Source organism: Saccopteryx leptura, chromosome 13 (assembly GCF_036850995.1).
Source record: "Saccopteryx leptura isolate mSacLep1 chromosome 13, mSacLep1_pri_phased_curated, whole genome shotgun sequence".
Lineage (NCBI taxonomy): Eukaryota > Metazoa > Chordata > Mammalia > Chiroptera > Emballonuridae > Saccopteryx > Saccopteryx leptura.
In genome coordinates this window covers 26,766,632-26,787,118 of record NC_089515.1, presented here as the reverse complement: position 1 = coordinate 26,787,118, position 20,487 = coordinate 26,766,632, and the positions used below count along the sequence as shown (strand labels likewise).

Here is a 20,487-nt window from a genome sequence, read left to right as displayed (position 1 = left end):
GAATTATGAGCCTCTTGCTAGGACTTGTGAGGAAGGCAGAGGGTAAACAGGCCAGGCCGGTGAGCATGAGTGCCCAGTGTTCGGCCTCCATGCTCTTGTGCCCCTAGGTTGTTGCGGACTGGCTTTCCTCTCCCTTCCCGGGAGCATGTGGCTCAGGACTTCAGGACATGGCTTCTAGCTCTGTAGTTATAGAAAAGAACAATTACCCCGGCCTTTCTCTGGGTCCCAGAGAAATCATAGAGACCAAGGCTTGATTTCAAGGCCCGGCAGGGTCAGGCCTGGCCCACAGTGAAATGCAGAGACCCGTAACCCAGGTGCTCTCCTGGATTAGGAGCAGCAGAGGAGCGGAAGGGAAGGAGGCGAGGTGTGGTTCAGTGAAGGGCCCAGCCGATGAAGCTCCAGGCCTCAGAGCTGCAGGCTGTGGAAGGTGCCTGGCACTACAGAAGGGTTTCCAGGCCAGGAAAGAGCCCAAGTGGGAGAGACACACATTGAGGTGTTATTAAAATTCACCTAATTATTCTGGAGACACTAAAGCCAATGTGCCGTTTGTTCCTTGGGAGACAGAATGATTGAGAAGGGTCTCAGTGGGGATTGGGAGACACTGAGGCGTTACCTGCCGAGCAAGGAGAGCGGAGGCGGCCTGGGGACCTGGCAGCAGGGCAGCAAGCATCCAGCATCACAGCCCGTGGCAAAGACCGGAAACAGGCCTGGTCCTGCTCGCTGTAAGACAGGGCCTTGGTTCTGACTTGGAGCTGATCTGAGCATGGCTCAGGCCTCAGGTGGGCTGCATGTAGCCACTCAGTCTCCACCTGGGGGGCTGGAAGGGCCCTGTTGTTAGCTTTCCCAGGTTCTCCTTAAGGGGTGTCCTGGTACAACTGTTTCCGGCCTGGACAGTGTTGAGCTCTTCGGCTAGACAGTCAGAGGCTGAGTTCTGGAGGTGTCAGAGAACTGTATGGTCAGGCTTTAGGGAGTGACAACCTCAGCTGGATCAGGACACAGCCTATTTTCAACTGACCCTTGGTATGAACTCTTCTAAGCTTACCTTGGAAGCTCTCTGAGCTGCTGGGTATTCTGACCCAAGGCAGAAAGATGGCCCAGGCCAGGCCCCTTTCTCCTCATCTGCTGAGAGTTGCAGTGGTCACCTCCCAAAGGGGGCCTGCCCTAGGCAGCTGGTGAAAGAGGGCCCAGGAGACTTCTCTAACCCCAGATGTGCCTCCCTGGGCCCAGGGGCTTTCTGGACTGGAGAGATGGAACTCGGGGGCAGGGTCCCTACTGTAGGAGAACTTGGGCTGGTGCAGAAAAGTCCCTCCACCTTGAGCCTCCCCCGCCTGCCTCCCCTCCCCCCCCCCCCATGGCCCTGGAACAGTCCCAGCTCAGCCTAGGAACATCTCCGGCTGATCCATCTGGATCCAAGTGTGAGAAAAGTTCATTTCAGACCCAGCTTGACATTCCCAGGTGGCAAGTTAGCACTAACATCTCAATCTGTATGCGACATTTCAATCAAGCGAGGAGTAACAAAAGCAGAACCATTAACATTCGGAGCTGTTCACCAGTGGTAATGACGGGGAAACTCGCTCAGAAACTGGAAATTACCAAAAAGAGAGAAGTGTGTGGAGCAGTGGGGGAGGGGAGGTAGAAAAGAGTGGGGGCAGGGAATGATTTTTTTACACTTAGGCCAAGATCCAATGTTTGGATGAATGGTGCTATTACCCAAGAAAGGGCTGCTCATTCTTAAAATGTTTTTGCTAGCAATTAAACCTCTGCAGTTATTGATCTTTGTTGATTTTATGTCCTCCTAATTTGCATAATCTATTAAAGATGAATGATTCATGATGTGTTTATTATGGGGACAAACAGAATTTGCTGAAGGTACTGTCAAGGTGAGAAGCGGGGCAGCGCCCAGAGACTTCATGGGCACCTCAGGAATAGGTCCAGCATGTTGGCCTTCAAGCCGGACTTTGTGGGGAGCAGTGAGCAGTGATGCAAGGAGAGTAGACACAAGAGTTCTTTAGAAAGATGTGGGCATCTGGGAGAACCAGGCTCCCCGCATGGCTGTGACGTGGAAGAGGCTTTGGTGTATTTGTAGAAATTCCCTTCAAAGATTCCTAAAAAGCTGATCTTGTTGGAGACTGTGAAGGGCACTGGTGGAGGAAGAAAAGGGAAAGCCCTTCCAGGCAGGTGATTCTGGCCGGGTAGGGGCTCAGTGTGAGAGGGTAGGGGGCATCCTGTTTCCTGGCCGGGTAGGGGCTCAGTGTGAGAGGGTAGGGGGCATCCTGTTCCTCCAGCCTGGCTTAGGTGGGCCCAGGGGTCCAAGGAAACCTCTTCATCTCCCGCATCTAGGGACAGGCAGCTGAGGCTTCAAGCCTTGGGAGATAAGTCCTGAGGAAACAGTCCCGAATGCCCTGCCTAGCCCAACCTGGAGAGCCGACCTTATTGATATTCCTGCCACCTCCTGGCAGTGGAGGCTGATTTCAAACTTCACCAGCCACTTGATACAGCTGTTCCACAAGGTCAGGACTGAGAGGAGAGAGGAGCTTGGACTATTGTGTGGAGGGGAGAGAGGGGCCCAGTGGGCCAGGACACAGCTAATCACATTGCAAGCAAGGGTGGCTGCCAGAGGCTGGGGCTCGGCTTGATAGCCTCCCCTCCCTGTCTTCCATCATGGAACCAAGAAGAGAGACCGATTTTTCTGGGTAGTGTTTGCAAGTTCTGCCGAGATTTTAATTTCACTGCATCACAACTCAGCAAGCTGCCAAGTCAAGCTGGTTATTTAAATTTATCACCCACTTTCCCTTCCGCTGCTGGGCTGCTCTAGCTCAGCGGCATCTCTTCTCTCTAGCCCACTGCTCTAGGCTGCTGGTCTGGAACAGAGCCGAGTTGCTCCTAAGTGATAAGGAAAAAGGGACCGGCTCAATGAGATAGTAGGCTCTACTATCTGGGGACACTCTGGCCCCAGGCTTTCTCAGGTTGGCTGGCTGTGGCTGGTACCTCCTTTTAAGTTCTTATTTTTCCAAAGAACCCCACAGGGGCCACCATCAACTCCTCAGTAGTCCCAGAGACCTCTGGATCAGGGCCTCCTCAGGGAGGACTCTGGCTCCAGCTGTGAGTTGGTGCCTTCATTCCTTCAAGTCTCTCATCACTGGTAGAAGAGAGTCCCTCTTCCCCAGGACCTCCTCACCTCGAGCGCTCCCTTCCTGTCCTGGCCAGGTCTGCGGTAGAGGAACACGAAGGGACGCTGGCATTAATGTTGATCTTGGAGAAGATGAGTATTAGTTTTGGGATTCCCAAAGTCCCTTGGAGATGTTTCTGAGCACTGAGAGAGCCCGTTGGCCCGGTGCAAGTCCACCCTGCAGGTGAGAGCAGGTTCTCTAGCCTGGAGCCCAAAGGGGATGAGAATGGTGCTGGAGAAAGGCAGGGTTCTCTGTGCTCGCTCTAGAAGCTGAGGACTACGCTGGTCCCTGAGCTGCTGCACTGAGCAGGCTCCACTGGCCTCTAGTGGGCATCACTGCCACACGCTGGGACAGCCTTGTGCAAGTGTAGTTCTGACCACCGCATTTTAGTCTCAGAGGAGTAATGGAGGAATGAAATCGAGGTCCAGAAACAAGACAGCTGAAACACCAAAACACAGCTGGGTAAAATATAACGAGAATTGTTACTACACAACCAAACCTCACTCTCTGGTACCAGAAATAGAGGGGGAATCAAAGCCAGAGCAGTATATGAGAGACTGCTGGTATCACACTGGAAGTAAACCCTAGTGGGGGGAAGCTGGGGTCGTAACCCACCAGATAGGTGATATGACCTTGAGTTTAAGAGAAGGAGGAAGCTAGAATGGAGTATTACCCTGCACAAAGCCAGGAACAGAGCAGAACAACACTATTCAACAAAGAGAAGCTCAAAAACTCACCCCAGTGGCCCAGGGAAGCAAGTGAGGGAAAAAAACATTTCTATGAGAAATGGAAACCCCAAACCTGACCCTGGTTTAGAGTCTGATTTACATCATGAGTATGTGGCAGGGGCCCTCAGCCAAAACTTACATTAAAATTTGTTCAGAATAGACGCTCTCAAAAACCCAAGCGAGAACAAGGGCAAACCTCTACAGAGACATTCCCCAATCTGGGGCACGTGGGACTCCCACAGGAAAAACAAATCCACCACTGAAGATGAACTCACTGCAGAAAAGCACACACCTCATATCAACACAAACTTCATGAGGAAGAGTTCTCAGAAGCAATAAATAAGACAATTAACACCCACCAAACACTGGAGATCATAGAACAATCCAAAGCAACTATAAAGTAAGCATGTTTAATATTCTTAAAAAGATAAAAGAGAAGTCTAGTTTTATGGTTACCACAGATCTAGATCCCACTTCCCCTTCCCCACCACTGGTCAGCAAATCGTGAGATAATAAAGGGTAAAAAATGAAGACCACTCCTATAGTTGATTGTTTTAGGGTTCAGGAGCTATAGAAAGGGATGAGCCTCATGCAGCCCTTAAAGTAGAGCCTGTCCCGGGCTTAACCAAGGTCCCAGACAGCTAAGTCTCAATAGAGAATCTTTTTTCTTTGGAAAAGTGTCTCAATGTTGGAAAATCAAGACAAAGGCAATGCATTGCTCTCGGGTGGGGGTGGGGGGGAGGCAGGGCCTTGTTAGCTTTCCCACCCTGGTACGAAGAAGGTAGTTTTATTCAAGAGTTTAGGAGAAACTTCCCTCTGAGCCGAGAGAGACTGCAGGGAGCCGAGAGAGACTGCAGGTCTGAAGGAATCCATAGCTGAGGACCAGGAGGAAACGTGGTTGCTACCCAAGAGGGATGTGCCAAGGCAGGGAGAGAGAGGAAGCAGAAGATGCTGGTTTAAACAGAGGTGAGGAGGCCAATCAGCAAAGTTTAAAGAAAAGGAAGGGCTGGCCCCTAGGGCCTGGAGGCCTGGGAGAACAGTGTGGGCTCAGTTTGGAAAAAGGGTTGCAAACCCTTAGAAGCTCAGACTCCTTGCTCATATCTGGGATGGTCGGTAAAGTGTCCTTTTAGCAGATAGAAGCGTGGACCCTGGGAAACCCTTCTCCTGAGGACTTCCAGTAACTGCCTCTTTCCTGTAGTTAACAACCCTCTTCCAATGTGACTGCATTTCCCTCCATAAAACAAACAGCTTAGCCCTTGGCCAGCCCCTCAGGGGAGGAGAGGGCAATAAAGGCTGAGAAATGTTTCTGAAGGAGGCTGGGAGTCTCCTAGTCTTGTCTGTTGGCTCAAAGCCCCTGATTAGTTAGAGGAATTTAGGGCACAGACATCAGAGTTCCTCTCCAACCTTGAAAGGAGAGGACTGGGGCAACATCAACACTCAGCAAGTCAGGGAGCCCTTTGCTGTGGAGGCTAACCACGCCAGAGGGTGTCCCCTCCGTACCCCCATGCCCTCGACCCTTCATTTAAGTTGAGAAGGCCCAATGGAAAAAAGCTAGCTCCTCCAAACATCCCTAAGGCCTCCAGCCACATCCCCCAGGACCTCCAGCCACCAGACTTCAGCTCTGATTTAATTATGAGGGCATTTCCATAGCAATGAGACATTGACAGATAATGCAGGTGCCCTGGGCCTGCAGCCTAGGGAGTCATTGGATCAGGGCTCTTTTTCTCCCTTTTTTTTTTATCCCATCTACCTCTAGAGGGAAAGGATATTGAAAAGAAGAGGCATTAATCTAATCTAGGATGGAGAGAATCAGGTCAAATTTGAGCAGAATAAAAGCTGTACCACCCCAGTCTCCAGGTCCAGCCCCATGCCCATGTCTATGCCCAGCGGCCATCCCATTCACTGCCCTCTCCAGCAAGGTACCTGGGGCAGAAGCATGTGGGGCTGCTACTGGAGCTGCAGAGGGGAAGAGTTGTGGGGAGGAAGGAAGGGTTCCTAGGCATTTTAGCAAAGATGTAATTCTATGGGCTTCTAATCTGAGTTCAAATTTGGCCCATCACCTTGGGTCTTTCTTCTTGACTCTTTCCTTCATCTCTTCCCCCTATCCATGAGACCCAAAGGCTAAGCACACCAATGGACTGTGCTTGGTCCTCCACTGACTCCATGGTCTCCTCAATTCATTTAGAGATCAGGGAGATAGGCTAGTTTACATTGGAGTCAAAATATTTATAAGAACCTTACCAGGCAGTGGCACAGTGGATAGAACATTGACCTGGGGTGCTGAGGACCCAGGTTTGAAACCTCAAGGTCACTGGCTTGAGCATGGGCTCCTCCGGCCTGAGTGCGGGCTCATCAGCTTGAGCACAGGGTCATTGGCTTGAGTGTGAGATCAGAGACATGACCCCGTGGTCTCTGACCTGAGCCCAAAGGTTACTGGCTTGAAGCCCAAGGGCAGTGGCTTGAGCAAGGGGTCACCGGCTCAGCTGGAGCCCCCTGGTCAAGTCACATGTGAGAAAGCAATCAATAAACAACCAAAGTGCCGCAATTACAAGTTGACGTTTCTCATCTCTCTCCCTTTCTCTGTCCTTCTGTCTCTCTCTTGTAATATATAAGGTCTACCAGAAAGTTCTGTCCGTTTCTATCACAACAAGTTTTGACACATAAGCACATGTTTATTTGGCGCATGTGTGCCTCTCTATTTTTATCACTTAATGTATACATACTGACGTAGCAAATTAACTAAAACAAAGTTGATTCACATTAGTCTTATGTGTGAAGCGATAGTGTACCCATGGCTACTGATAAAGTTCATTTACGCCACTGTAATTTTTATGAATTTCAACAAGGAAGAAATGCTACAGAAGCATGTAGAAATTTATTGAAAGTGTTTAGTGAAGGAATAATACTGACTATCACTTGTTTTAGTCCTTACAAAATTTTTTGAAGGGCAAAAAATTCAAAAATGAAGAAGATATCAAACAAGCACTGGTTCAATTTTTTGCATCAAAAGATAAAACATTTTTCAAAAATGGGATGTACAAATTGCCCTCACACTGACAAGAAATCATTAATAATAATGGCAATTATTATTATTTAATAAAGTTTATTGACTGTAAGAAAAATCTTGTTTTATTCCAAAAACAGACAGAACTTTCCGGTAGACCATATATATATATATATATATATATATATTTTTTTTTTTTTTTTTTAAAGAAATCAATGATCTTTATTTGAAGTGCATATAGTATCCAACTCAAGCCAACAAAGGGTTACCTAGTAGAAAATGCTGGGCACTGCTTTCATAATTATCTAGGTTATAGGGGACATTTAGGCTGCTATAGACGTTTAGAAATGCTTGGAGTGTCCCAAAGAAGAGTTCTCCAAAGGGGATCTCCCAGCACTAAGCTTGTGTATGCCATCATTTGGCACTTTCTACGAAGAAATGGTTGGCTAAGTAAAAGTCAAGTCATCAGCCAACCCAACCTTTTCTAAATGACCAGAAAGCCTAAGTAGTGATATTCCAATGAATGTTACAGGTATGTCTGGGGACCAAAGGCTTAGAAATGTCCTGGTGGCCTCAAAGCCACCTAGGTAATACCTGAAAGCCTGTTTCCCCTAAAGAGCCAGCCATCCCCCAAGGTGACAGGAAGACCCCCCCTCAATCCCTCCACAGGGTGATCAGAATCTTTCCTTCCCCCCATGTTAGCTGTAGCCTCGGGACAAACACACCAGTCCTTTTTAACCCTGAGCTTTGGGAGGCAAGCCCTGCCACTATTCCACTATTGTTACTTCTGAGAGGGCTTTGCACGCCTTCAGACTGGAATCCTCCCCTCTCCTCCCCGGGGGGCGGCTAGGCTGGCAGGCGGGGAGGGAGGAAATCCCGGGCAGCCTCAGAGAGCAGCCTAATGCTCCAGCAGCTTAAGTGGCCGTTTTCCTTGGGATTAGGGTTTCACTTACACAGAGCTCCTGAAAAACGCTGCGCTTTCGGAAGGATTAGAGCTGACAATTCAGCGCTCTCAGAGAACAAAATAAAGCCAGAGAGGAACTGGGAGAGCTGGAGTATCTGGAGACTGTGCAAACAGGCTTAACCTCTGCCCACCCAGCATGGGGGTCTCTCTTGCTCTGAGCCCATCAGTGAGCCTGAGCCCCAGCCTTCTAGAGAGTCAGCACCTGCCCAACTCCAATCTTCATTTGCTATTTGCTAACGAAGCAGGCGAAGGCAGTGTGGGGAAGTGAAATGAGAAAAGGGCTAGGATGTCTTCTCCTCTGAGCCTTAGTTTCTCCCTCTGTAAAATGAGGGAGTTAGACTAGAAGAAACCTACTTCCCTCTCAGCCCTCTGAAAATGTGATTCTCCCCAGGACTCCTACCCTTATCCTAGGGTGCTGGGCTGCAGCTCCTTCCATAGTCCAGCTGAGTTAGAAGGAAACCTTCTTTTATGGGGTCCTAGGCCAGCAGACTGCCATGACCCAGATGAAGGCCATGGGCTTTGATGAGAAGGGGTGTGAGGGCATACCTGGTTGTGTCTAGCCAGTTGGCTGTGGAGGTGAAGACCTCACTGAGCCCATGCAGATCTGATCAGCATCCCTGCCTGGGACACACCAGGGACCAAATTAAAGGTGGGAAGCAAGATTAGCTAGGAGCGCAGCTGCCCTGAGCTGCAGGCACAGCCCCCTCTGCTGGAACCGGAAGAAGTCAAGCCTCAGGACAAGAAGGTGCAGGGCCAAGACAAGGACGGGGGCTGGGAACCTCACACAGACAGGCACCTTGGCCTTAAAGGACAAAACTTGGGAAGGATTCAGAAACCTGGAAAATAAGAAACAAAAGGAAATATGCAAAAAACCTCTTTCCCTTTCCTTTTAACCTGTCTTTTAAAGACTAAAAGTTTGTTACTCTAATGTATTATGTAACTTGGATTGGTCATAAAGCGATCATAATTGGTATAGTAAATATAAGTGTATGGTATACTTAGGCAGTAATTACGAATTTAATAACTGTGTATTCTTGGAAGTATTATAAATGCTTGTGTCAAATGCAGCCACAGACTGCCAACCTTGCAGCAATCTAACGTCTTCATTTTCGTTACCTTATGAGAAGCAGACAAACTTGAGGGTAGGATAGTAAAACAAGAGTTATGTTTTCTGGCCTTAGGGTTCTCAACAGTATCAAGTGGATAGCAAAAGTGCTCATTTTCAGAGAAAGATGCTGAGGAAAAGCATCTCTGAACTCATTAAATATAACTTTTGCTGTATAAATCTACACCAAATAAGTCTGAGCCATCACTGGGCCAGACAGAGCATCTATGCTGCTGTGGCAGCTTCCTTTCTATGATTTCCTTGCTCTTCCGAATGCTACTATCTTCCCTACTTGAGATAAGCCTCTCTTTTCCTTCACACGCTATTATGCTGTTCTTTGTATGATCTTGTTTATTGGTACAACTCAAGTGGCTTCAAACAAATTACTGTGTTTCCTAAACCAAAGAACAGGGATTCTTTTGGTCTTTTTTTTAAATTTTTTATTTATTTATTCATTTTAGAAAGGAGAGGGAGAGACAGAGAGAGAGAGAGAGGAGAGACAGAGAGAGAGAAGGGGGGGAGGAGCTGGAAGCATCAACTCCCATATGTGCCTTGACCAGGCAAGCCCAGGGTTTTGAACCGGTGACCTCAGCATTTCCAGGTCAATGCTTTATCCACTGTGCCACCACAGGTCAGGCTCTTTTGGTCTTTTATAAATACTGCTTATTCCAGGGCACACAGGAGAAGCGCCCATTTGCTTCTCCACCCCTCCGCTGCGCTTTCCTCTCTGTCTCTCTCTTCCCCTCCCGCAGCCAAGGCTCCATTGGAGCAAAGATGGCCCGGGCGCTGGGGATGGCTCTGTGGATGGCTCTGTGGCCTCTGCCTCAGGCGCTAGAGTGGCTCTGGTCGCAACATGACGACGCCCAGGATGGGCAGAGCATCGCCCCCTGGTGGGCAGAGCGTCGCCCCTGGTGGGCGTGCCGGGTGGATCCCGGTCGGGCACATGCGGGAGTCTGTCTGACTGTCTCTCCCTGTTTCCAGCTTCAGAAAAATGAAAAAAAAATACTGCTTATTAATCTTTGGATCATGAATACTTTTGAGAATATGATAAAAGCCATTAGATATTATATATTTATATCTATAACATTTATGTATGGCTTTATATGGACTCCCTGATACACATCTGTGGAGTCCTACAGGATCAGTGAACCCTTGCTGTGGAAAATGGAAGAACCTGAAACATGCAAGAAACAAGAAGTGACAAGATGTTCTGTTGTGAGAAGGATTTGCTTAGCATAATCCCAAGTTACTTTCCTAGACCAAACGCCTATCTATTTTCTGGGTCTACAATATTTGAGAGTCATTCAAGAATCACCCAAGTATACTGCTTGTCTTTAGTCCAGATTCTGCCATCTAATAGCTCTTAAATCTTGGACATAATACTTAGTGCTTCTGAGTTTCTGTTTCTTATCTCTAAAATGGTGATTAAAAATAGATTAACATTGGCTGTGGCTGGGTAGCTCAGCTGGATAGAGCATCATCTCAATATGCCAGGGTTGCAAGTTTGATCCCACGTCAGAGTACAAGCAAGAAACAACCAATGCATAAATAGAACAACAAATCAGTGTTTCTCTCTCTTTCTCTCCCCCTTCCTCTCTTTCTCTCTAAAATCAATAAACGAAAATTTAAAAAAAAAACCCAGATCAATATCATAGGTTGATATGAGGATTAAATAACACACAGAAACTATTTAGAACAGTGCCCTAAGGCACCTGAGGCAGGTGCTCAGTGAATGCTAGTTTGTCTAGGTGCAAGTAGAAACACAAGTCTGCCCTTGAATCTTAGACCTGACAAAATAGCATAAATTATCTGGTGACTGAAATTTTCCAATTTCTTAATAGTCTTTCACTTTGCTTTTCTCTGTCCTTATAAGAGCAACCGCACTTAGATTCTCCAAAACAGTTGATTCGATCTGGCCCATTTAGTAGGGAATGTCTGACAAAAGTGCACTGTCTGATTCAGATGTAGTGATTGCTGTAGAAATTGGCTTTAGAGTCTTCAGGGACTTCTGCAGTTGAACTGAGGAGACATCCTCATCAAGTACAGTGCTTCGAACACTTCTGGGTACTTTAAGATTCTCAACTACTACTGTTTCTTGAAGAGTCTCTTTGTTTTTTAGAAAACTCTCAAAGGAGATTAATACTCCACCCCATGGACTTTTACTATAGGCTTTCAGTGTCAGTATTTTATTCTTTGTACCCTGTTTTTCTTGCCTCATCTTAATGATGGCAGTGACAATATGAGATTTGCTTGTTGGGTGACTTTTCTTTTCTTTGGCTCTTTTGGGGGTTACCATTAAAAGGTAGCGTGGTACAGACATAGCTTCAACTTTGGCTCTGTCATTTACTACCTCTGTAGCCATAGGAAAGTTATTATCACTCTGTGTGCCTCCCTTTTCTCAATTTTAAAGTTACACTGATCATGTCAAAGGCTCCTCCATTTTTAAAACTTTGTAATCTTAAGAATCAAGTATCCAACATGAAATGCTCATCCTCTTGCAATATGTGGGGTTTTATCCATTTGTGATTCTTGGTGCTGTTTTTCTGTTACTGGCATTGTCAGTGAGCAAAGCAAATGTTTTACTGCCTTCTATCTCCTGCTGGCTGGCATATATTTTATAACTGATACATTTTGTTGTGTAGCTGGGTTTTTTTTTTCTCTCTTTCTGAGCTTTTGCTTAAGGAGGTGGCTGTGCTGTCTTACAGTTTTAGAGTTTGTCTCCATTCCCACTTGTACATCTGTCTAGAAATACAAGACCCAGTGCTCTTTTGATGCTTCCTTGCCTGATTCCATTACCCATTCGTATTCTCTCACTAAAAGAGACTTGCTCAGAGAACATTGCTGGGCAAATGGTATGACACTCTTAGTAATTTGAAAACTTTCTGCAGTATGTGTTTTCCATTATTGACCATGGTGTTCCATGAAAATATATGGCTCTGGCAAGAGTTTGGTCCATTTTTTCCTGCTCTTCAGGTGTCACCTGTGTGCTAATGAAGCCACTGAGAGTGCTTTGTATGCAGTAGCTTGCTCCTTCTTTGGCTTGGGCGTCCTCAATGGGCACCTCTTTGTGGTGATACTGATGTTCCAGAATCCGGAGCACAGAAGCACAGCTGTGTGCTGAACATCAGGGACCTTGCACATTTTTTCCTCACTGGGGGTTTCTTCTCTCACATTTTCAAAATGTCTAATAACTGCCAAATTGTCTGTGTCTATGAGTTGGTTTTGTTTTTGTTTTGTTTTGTTAAGTTGTTTCATTTCTTCCTTTGTTTTCTATTCCACATACAAGTGAAATCATACAGTTTTGGGCATTTTCTGTCTGACCTATTTCACTTAGCACAATACCCTTGAGGTCTATCCATGTTGTCACAAATGCTAATATTTTATCTTTTTGTATGGCTGAGTAGTGTTCCATTGTATATGTACTACATCTTCTTTATCCATTCATCGGTCGATGAACACTCAAGTTTTTTCCATATCTTGCTATTGTCAATAATGCTGCAATGAACATAGAAAGGCATATATCTTTTTGAATAGGTGCTTTTATGTTCTTTGGGTAAATATAGATATTGAATTATAATGTTGTACACCTGAAACTTATATAATGTTATAGACCACTGTTACCCCAATAAAAAATTCATTTTGAGGCCCTGGCCGGTTGGCTCAGTGGTAGAGCGTCGGCTTGGCGTGCAGGAGTCCTGAATTCAATTCCCAGCCAGGGCACACAGGGGAAGTGCCCATCTGCTTCTCCACTTCTCCTCTCCTTTTTCTCTGTCTCTCTCTTCCCCTCCCACAGCCAAAGCTCCATTGGAGCAAAGTTGGCCCGGGCACTGAGGATGGCTCTGTGGCCTCTGCCTCAGGCGCTAGAACAGCTCTGGTTGCCGCAAAGTGACACCCCAGATGGGCAGAGCATCGCCTCCTGGTGGGCATGCCGGGTGGATCCCAGTCGGGTGCATGCGGGAGTCTGTCTGTCTCCCCGTTTCCAACTTCAGAAAAATACAAAAAAAAAAATCCATTTTGAGGAAAAAAATAAATAGACTGTCATTGGACTTTAGAAAAAAAGTCTTAATAGCATTTCACAGATTACTTGTTTAAAATAGGATTTGGAGATGTGTCTTTCAGTCAATAATTCTGTGGGTGACTTTCTGCACGCAAAAGTTTCCATATGTTGGAAGCTGGCAAAAGGAAAAGCCAGTGGAAATAAACATTGCAGTAAGAGTCGGATAGCTGAGAATACTTTCCAGTCATCCAGCCTCTGAAGCTAAGCACGGGATTGTGTAACAAAACCTTCGATTACAAGGAATTCATGTGTGACAGGTTGTGGAAACCATGCGGCTGAAACTCAGAAGTCAGATGCATCAAAATTCCTGTTTATTAAGAAAGAAACACACTCCTTTTCCTGGCTGCTTTGTAGACATTAAGATTATAAGATCAAGAGGAAGTGGGTTTCTATATCTTTCTAATTTCAAAACCTCTACATTTCTCTTTAATTCTGCCCTGTTTGGGGCCTTTTTTGACCAGTAAATGTCATGTTATGAATCTCTCTCGGAATTGATATGTACTGCTGTCACTTCCACTCCCGATCTGCTCCTCTGAGAGGTGATCAGAACGAGAGTACCATTTATGGGCAATAGAAGGCAATGAAAGAAAACTCAAAACAAAGCAAACACAGATTCTTTCTGTTATCTCTCTGGGAGTCTGAGGTGACCTCTTATTTGACAGTTCTACTCTGTTGTTTATTCTTGAGTTTTAAGATGTAAGGTATTAGCGGCCCTGGCCGGTTGGTTCAGTGGTAGAGCGTCGGCCTGGCGTGTGGGGGACCCGGGGTTCGATTCCCGGCCAGGGCACATAGGAGAAGCGCCCATTTGCTTCTCCACCCCCCCCCTCCTTCCTCTCTGTCTCTCTCTTCCCCTCCCACAGCCAAGGCTCCATTGGAGCAAAGATGGCCCAGGCGCTGGGGATGGCTCTTTGGCCTCTGCCCCAGGCGCTAGAGTGGCTCTGGTCGCGGCAGAGCGACGCCCTGGAGGGGCAGAGCATCGCCCCCTGGTGGGCAGAGCATCGCCCCTGGTGGGCGTGCCGGGTGGATCCCGGTCGGGCGCATGCGGGAGTCTGTCTGACTGTCTCTCCCCGTTTCCAGCTTCAGAAAAATACAAAAAAAAAAAAAGATGTAAGGTATTAGCTATATGAGATAGGTTAGAGGAAAATAATTTTATTGCATGATAAAGCTAAGCTACAATATATGAATACTTTACTGTAAATATTTCACCAAGCTGTAAAAATTCATAATCCATTGTTCAAACTCTTTTAGAGAAAAGGCAGATTCAAACATTTACATTTGTCCCAGCCTTTACCTCTTCAAAGGAGACCTACACATATAAAGCAATTTAAAAACAACATAACCCACTCTATTATTTTGCATTGGCTATAAATATATGGAGCGATGAAAGAGTAATCAACAAGTATTTATTGAGCATCTACTATTTCCCAGCTATGCAGTATAGTGCAGGAAACAGGGCCCTTGGTTTAACTAGAATCTGCTTAAAGAAGCAAGCCATGGTATGAAATAGGCCTAGTGTATTATGAAATATAATGACATGCTAAACCATGGAGTACAGACTCTCCAGAAGTTTAGGAAAGAGAAACACCTCTGATGGGTAGAATAGCGGGAGTAATAATGCTTGGGCTGGAAGAAGAAGAAAACTGTAAGAAGACAAAAATGGCCTGACCAAGTGGTGGCATGGTGGATGGAGTGTCAGACTGGGATGCAGAGGACCCAGGTTCAAAACCCCAAGGTCACCGGCTTGAGCGCTGGCTCGTCTGGATTAAGCAAGGCTCACCAGTTTGAACCCAAGGTTGCTGGCTCGAGCAAGGGGTTATTCAGTCTGCTGTAGACCCCCTAGTCAGAGCACATATAAGAAAGCAGTCAATGAACAACTAAGGTACCACAACAAAGAGTTAATGCTTATCTCTCTCCCTTCCTGTCTGTCCCTATCTGTCCCTCTCTCTGTCTCTCTCTGTCACACACACACACACACACACACACACAAATTAAGACAAAAATGATCCAGCAAAAGCACGGAGGTTTTACAGCACACAGGCCAGTGAAAACGGTCAAACTTAACCAGGGGGTACAAATCAGAGCTGAGAAAGCTGGGTGGGGAGGAGTACCTGGGAGGCTGGGAAAGCCTGGAAGAATTTAGATTCAAACTGTAGCCCACAGAGAATCAATGATGGTTTTTACAAGGGAAGTGATGAGAGCAATGTTTCATGAGGACAAGCCAAGCATCCACATTTGGAAGAGACAGGAGGGGGAAGGATGGATAGGCAGGAAATAGAAGCAAGAAAAATGTGTAGTAAACCGAGTGCCAATCTTAAGAGCTGAGCTACTGAAGTGGTGGAGGGAATGGAGAAGGGACAGACATTGCTAAGAGGAACTGACCACACTTGGTGAGTGACTTCATATAAAGGGGGAGGGAAAAGGCCGAGTCAAGAAGAACTCCAATATTTTTGGTCCGATGGTCTTCAAGTAGGTTGTCGGTAGAACTGATTGTGGGGATGGTGAATCAGCCTTTATTCCTGTCAAGTCTGAGGTGACAGTTGGACAGCTAATAAAAGTGTTCAGCAGGAAGCTAGAAATACGAAAATCTAAACTGTATCTCTGTATACTGAGGGTAAGAATGGTAAATACTCAGATGTGAGATGTGTTAAGGTGGGGATGAGGAAATTCACAGGTGTCAGAAAAGTATGAGAGCTGAGGCCAATTTCAAAGGGAGAGCAGCAAGGAGGAGGGGCACTTTCTAATAGCCATTAGGAGGATGAGGATTAGTGCTATTAATGAACAGAAAGCAAACTGGGCCACATACACATAGTTCTATAACTTCCTCCAGCAACACCTTACGTTCAGAAGGTTGGACAGAGGCACTAGAATAGGAGAGTGGCAGTGGATGAAGAGGAGGATAAAGGGACTCTGGAGAGGATGAATGGGACCCAGGAGACCCAGGAGAGCATAAATAGTCTCTAGGACATGAAAGTGTGGAAAAGGAAAGAGGGAGAATTATTGGCATTAGCAATTGAAGCATACTAAAATGTAAAGGGAGGTGGTGACCCCTTCATGGTGATGGAGGGGACAGGCAAGGAAGGGGGGCCACTCAGGTGCAACTGTGTTCCAGAGGAGATGTCTGTGGACCATGGGTAGTTCCCTGATATTGACTTGCTTTGCCTTCACTCCAGGACACTAAAGAAAGCCCAGCCTCCGACCTTCCAAACACTAGCTAATAGAGGACTCCCAGGACAGACGTCCAGCAGTGCTGTGGGGAGCAGATTTTGGAACTTGATCTAATCCACTTGCACTGTTGGCTCAAAAGCTCCTGATTTGCTTCAGAGATAGTTTTCTATAGTTTAAGTGCTATAAACACTAACAGCAAAATAGTCCACTGGCTGGCCCCCTGCTGTCCACACCTGCTAGGCCCAGCACCTGCAGCAGCACTTGGAGAGGACTAGAAAAACCTATCAGCCCATGTGAGTGGTGGTGGGGTACCCTCCAAGCTTGAAGGAAAGGTAGGGTATTGGGGAAGAGAGAGGTGAACAAGATCATAAAGGTCCATTTGGCCACTGGAGAGACCACAGCTGAATATCTTGCTGGGAAGGAGTAAAACCAGGTCATCCTCCCTCCCTCCCTTCTGGGTTTGGGCTACAAAGAAACACGAGCAAAGGCAAACACATGCACACACATGCACAGAGAAAGACACAAAGTGCTATGCAAAGCAAGGTGCATAAACACAGCTGGTCACAGGCTAGGGCCGCTAGACATTTCCGTAATGAGCTTACACACTTGTAAAGGCACACCCGGACCTGCTCAATACATTGCATCCCAAGTGTCTACACACAGCTCTTTCCTCTCCAGGGGTTCTCCTTCCATGGAGTACCCTGGTGTGAGTAGAGGCAGCCCCTCTCTTCCAGGCCTCATGCCTTCCCCTTTGTGTTTTTCCAGGTCGTGACATGGCGAGCACCACTCTGCCTGGTTACCCCCCTCATGTGCCCCCCACTGGCCAGGGAAGCTACCCCACCTCCACCCTGGCAGGAATGGTGCCTGGTAGGTGACAATGCTGCAGCTGCCTAATTTATGTGGGGGTAACTAAATTGTGGGTGAGCTGCTGAGTGGTCTTTAGTCTGAGGCTTGGGAGTGGGAGGAGACCCAACATCCCCTCCCCCAAAACCACTGCTATTCTATTCCTCTCTCTCCCTAGAGCTGCAGTTGGCTCATCATCCTCCTTCACAAGGAACCTAGGGAGGGAGCTTGCAAAACTGCCCCTTGCGTGCACCTCACTGTATGTCATGGCCCTTCCACAGGGCCCAGCCACCCATGCCTGTGCCCAAGGAGCACTCAGTCTCAGCTCCACCCGCAGTGCTCCAGCCCACCCCCCAGCCAGCTGACACTGCTTGGAAGAGCCTGCCCTGGTTTCCATGGAAACTTGGAGCCAAGAACCATTTCCAGGGACATGTCAGTCACTCAGACAAAGCCACCCTGGTCCACACCAACCCACAGGGAAGACCACTGTTGAGAACCTACCCCACCCCAGAAAAAGAAGGGAGCTAAGCTAGTCACTAAGGCGAGAGGAATGGGGACAGGCTATGGCAAGAACCAAGAGGCTAGTTTCAGAAAGAGAAGTTAGAGCACCCCACATCTCTTCAGAGGAACCGGGCTCTCCTTGCTCCCCGGAGCTCAGACCCACCCCCTCCCTGTCTGGGAGCAGCTCAGTTAGGCTATGTGGAGCAGAGGCAGAGGCTGTATTTGGGGTTTGGTATAGCAGCTGGATCTTGTGTTTTTCCCAATCTCTCACCTCAGACTGGGAGCCAGGCTTGAAGCCAAACCAAGTTGAAGCTCCTATTCTTATAAACACCAAAAACTCTTATCTTTGAAAAAGAGGGTGAGACTCACTGAGCCTGCTCGCACTTCCGTGGCTGCCTTCTGTGTGCCCCTTCCCTGAAGCTCAACTCTCATGGGATGGGGGTGGATAGAAAAGGGTGGCTGGTCCCATTCCTGAACTATCCATCCAGGGACAGCCCAGGATAAGCAGAGTTGGGGGAGGGGCATGGCGAAGAGGGCATTGCAGCAGGATGTGGTAGAATAGGGGCTGGAGGGAGTTAGAGGGACTGGGTAAGGAGAGCTGACAAGTGTGGGTGAGGGAAGCCCCACCCAGATGTGGGGTAGGGGGAGTAGAAATGTTGGGGGCAAGTATATTCTTCCAGGAGTTCCCAGCAGTGAGCTGGTGGAGGCTGGAGAAGGTCTTGGAGAGATTGGGGTAAGGGAGGAGGGAGCCTTTAAGGAGGTGGGGATGAGGGGAGCACAGAGAGCTCATGGTGGCAAGGGGGGAGTCGTTAAACAGAATCTAGTGCTGATGAGGAAATTACACTTGTTTCATTAGCGATGGGGAAGGAGATAGCTCAGTTCCTCTTGGTCACAGTTGAGCTCAGAAGCTCATTATCCTGCTGCACGCATGCTTTCCCTCCTCGTCAATAAACAGGCTTTCCAGTGGCTGCGTCCCCCACCCCCACCCCAGCTCCCTCTCCAAGCGGGGCCCTTTCTCCTCTACTTAACCCGCGGTTAGGGATCACTGTAAACAGTCTGGGGTCATCACACAGGAGAAAGGGCGAGGGGGAAACCCGGAGGCCTGGCCTTTCTCCCCAGGAGGGAGTGAAGCAGCTTTGGACGGCTCCCTGCCCACCGGGCCCTCCGCTCACTGCTCCCGGACCGGCGGGCAGTCCACTTGCTCTCGTCACCTCCTTCCCCTGCTGCGTGGCCCTGAGTCCAGTCTCTCGCGGGAAAAGGGGGAGGGTGTTTCCCAGCAGAGCCCTAACGCTTTTGCTTTGGTACAGTGTTGAGATGCTATTCTTAGGACTCTCTGGGACAAAGCGTCCCGGGGTCCTTTTCTCGCCACCCTCCCCCGCTTCCACCCGGTGGGGCTATGACTCCCAGAACCAGAGTCTCCACTAAACTGACCCTGTCCCCTCACGCAGCGGGTGCCTGCACCCGGAACAAACCCTTACTGGATGGCTCGAAGAGCCTCTGCGGGGGATCCCCAAGCTGGCACTGTCCCGCAGGTTCCTCTATGCCCGCGCGCCAGTCTCGTGGGTGCTTCTGCATCCCCCGCCCCATTACACACACCGTGGGCTCTCCCCACGAGGATTCAATGGTCCACAGCCTGCAGCGGGCATTGCCCTGCCCGCCCCACCTGAATCTCGGACCCTGGGGAGGTCAATGGTCTGGCACGTCGGGTTCGCCTCGGCGTTGCACGTGTCTGATCCCCACCTCCCCACCCTCCCGCAGGGAGCGAGTTCTCCGGCAATCCGTACAGCCACCCCCAGTACACGGCCTACAACGAGGCTTGGAGATTCAGCAACCCCGCCTTACTAAGTGAGTACGCCACCTGGCTGGCCGGCGGCTCAGCGCGCCCGCCCGCCCGCTCAACCCGGCTGCTTCCGGACGCGGCCGACTCCCAGCCGCCCGGCCTTCGGGTGCCTGCCGGCCAAGCCCCTTAGTGCAGCACTGAGGCCCGGGCTCCCTCGAGGACGCCCTCGCCTCCCACCCTTTCTTCCCCTCGTCCTCCCGGCTCGCGGAAAGGCCGCGGGGCTGCCCCTCAGCACCCCTGCAATGTCCACAGCCGGGCGGCGATGGCCGCTGATTGGGCCCCTCTCCCACCCGGTGAACGCAGGTCTCCTGGGGGGCCCCGCAGCCCAGCCAAGGTCTTCCTGTCCAGATCCCGCCAGACCCGAGTCCCGGGAGGTCTTTGCTTTGCTTTCCTTTTTTTGTTCTCCTGTTTGTCCTCTCACCCAGCCCATTCTTCTCCTGTGTTAACTTCCAGGTTCCCCTTATTATTATAGTGCCGCCCCCCGGGGCTCCGCCCCTGCCGCTGCTGCCGCTGCCTATGACCGCCACTAGTTACCGCGGGGACCACATCAAGCTTCAGGCCGACAGCTTCGGCCTCCACATCGTCCCCGTCTGACTGCCCGCCCCGGAGGGAGGGAGGACCGACCCGCCGCGAAGCCTCCCGGCCGCCGCCCCAGCCCCGCCCCCTCCCAGGACCCCCGCAGCCCCTCCCGTGGCCCCTTCGAAGGACGCACAGAACGAGTGGAGCCGCGGGCGGGACCCTCAGGCCCCGGCCCCCCGCCTCCAGCCCCTCCCGCCGCCCCTCCCCGCCTGCCTGGATCGCAGGGCGCGTCGAGGAGGGCCCAGCTCGCCCCGGCTTCGCCCTACTCGAACCGGATCGGACCAACCACAACGCCGCACTCAGGCTGGGCCGCCGCTGTGCGCGGGCACACGTTTCTGTGACACACAATCAGCGCGGACCGCAGCGCGGCCCAGCCTCGGAGCAGCCCGACTCGGCTGCTCCGGCGCCAGGGGGCCTCGCATGCTCCTGCGCCAGGGGGCCTCGCTGGAGGGACTGGGCACAGGAAGTTAAGAACAAAACTATTTTCTGCAGAAGAAGGACGAGCCTCCTGCCGAACCCTCGGGGAAAAGT

At 49.3% G+C, this 20,487-nt stretch overlaps 1 protein-coding gene across 12 annotated transcripts in view; it reads left to right on the top strand.

Moving 5' to 3' along the window:
* Positions 1–20,365, top strand: part of PAX2 (paired box 2) — a 95,002-nt gene extending 74,637 nt beyond the window's left edge. For 8 of the 12 annotated variants that reach the window (XM_066355208.1, XM_066355217.1, XM_066355215.1 and 5 more), the window contains 3 exons: positions 16,959–17,060; positions 19,296–19,382; positions 19,850–20,365. In XM_066355208.1, the coding sequence (XP_066211305.1) occupies positions 16,959–17,060; positions 19,296–19,382; positions 19,850–19,971 (311 nt within the window). In that variant the 3' untranslated portion in view covers positions 19,972–20,365. Of the gene's footprint in view, positions 1–16,958; positions 17,061–19,295; positions 19,383–19,830 lie in introns of all 12 variants that reach the window. The other 4 variants (XM_066355219.1, XM_066355211.1, XM_066355218.1 and 1 more) reach the window with 1 other exon arrangement.
* The last annotated feature ends 122 nt before the right edge of the window (positions 20,366–20,487 follow it).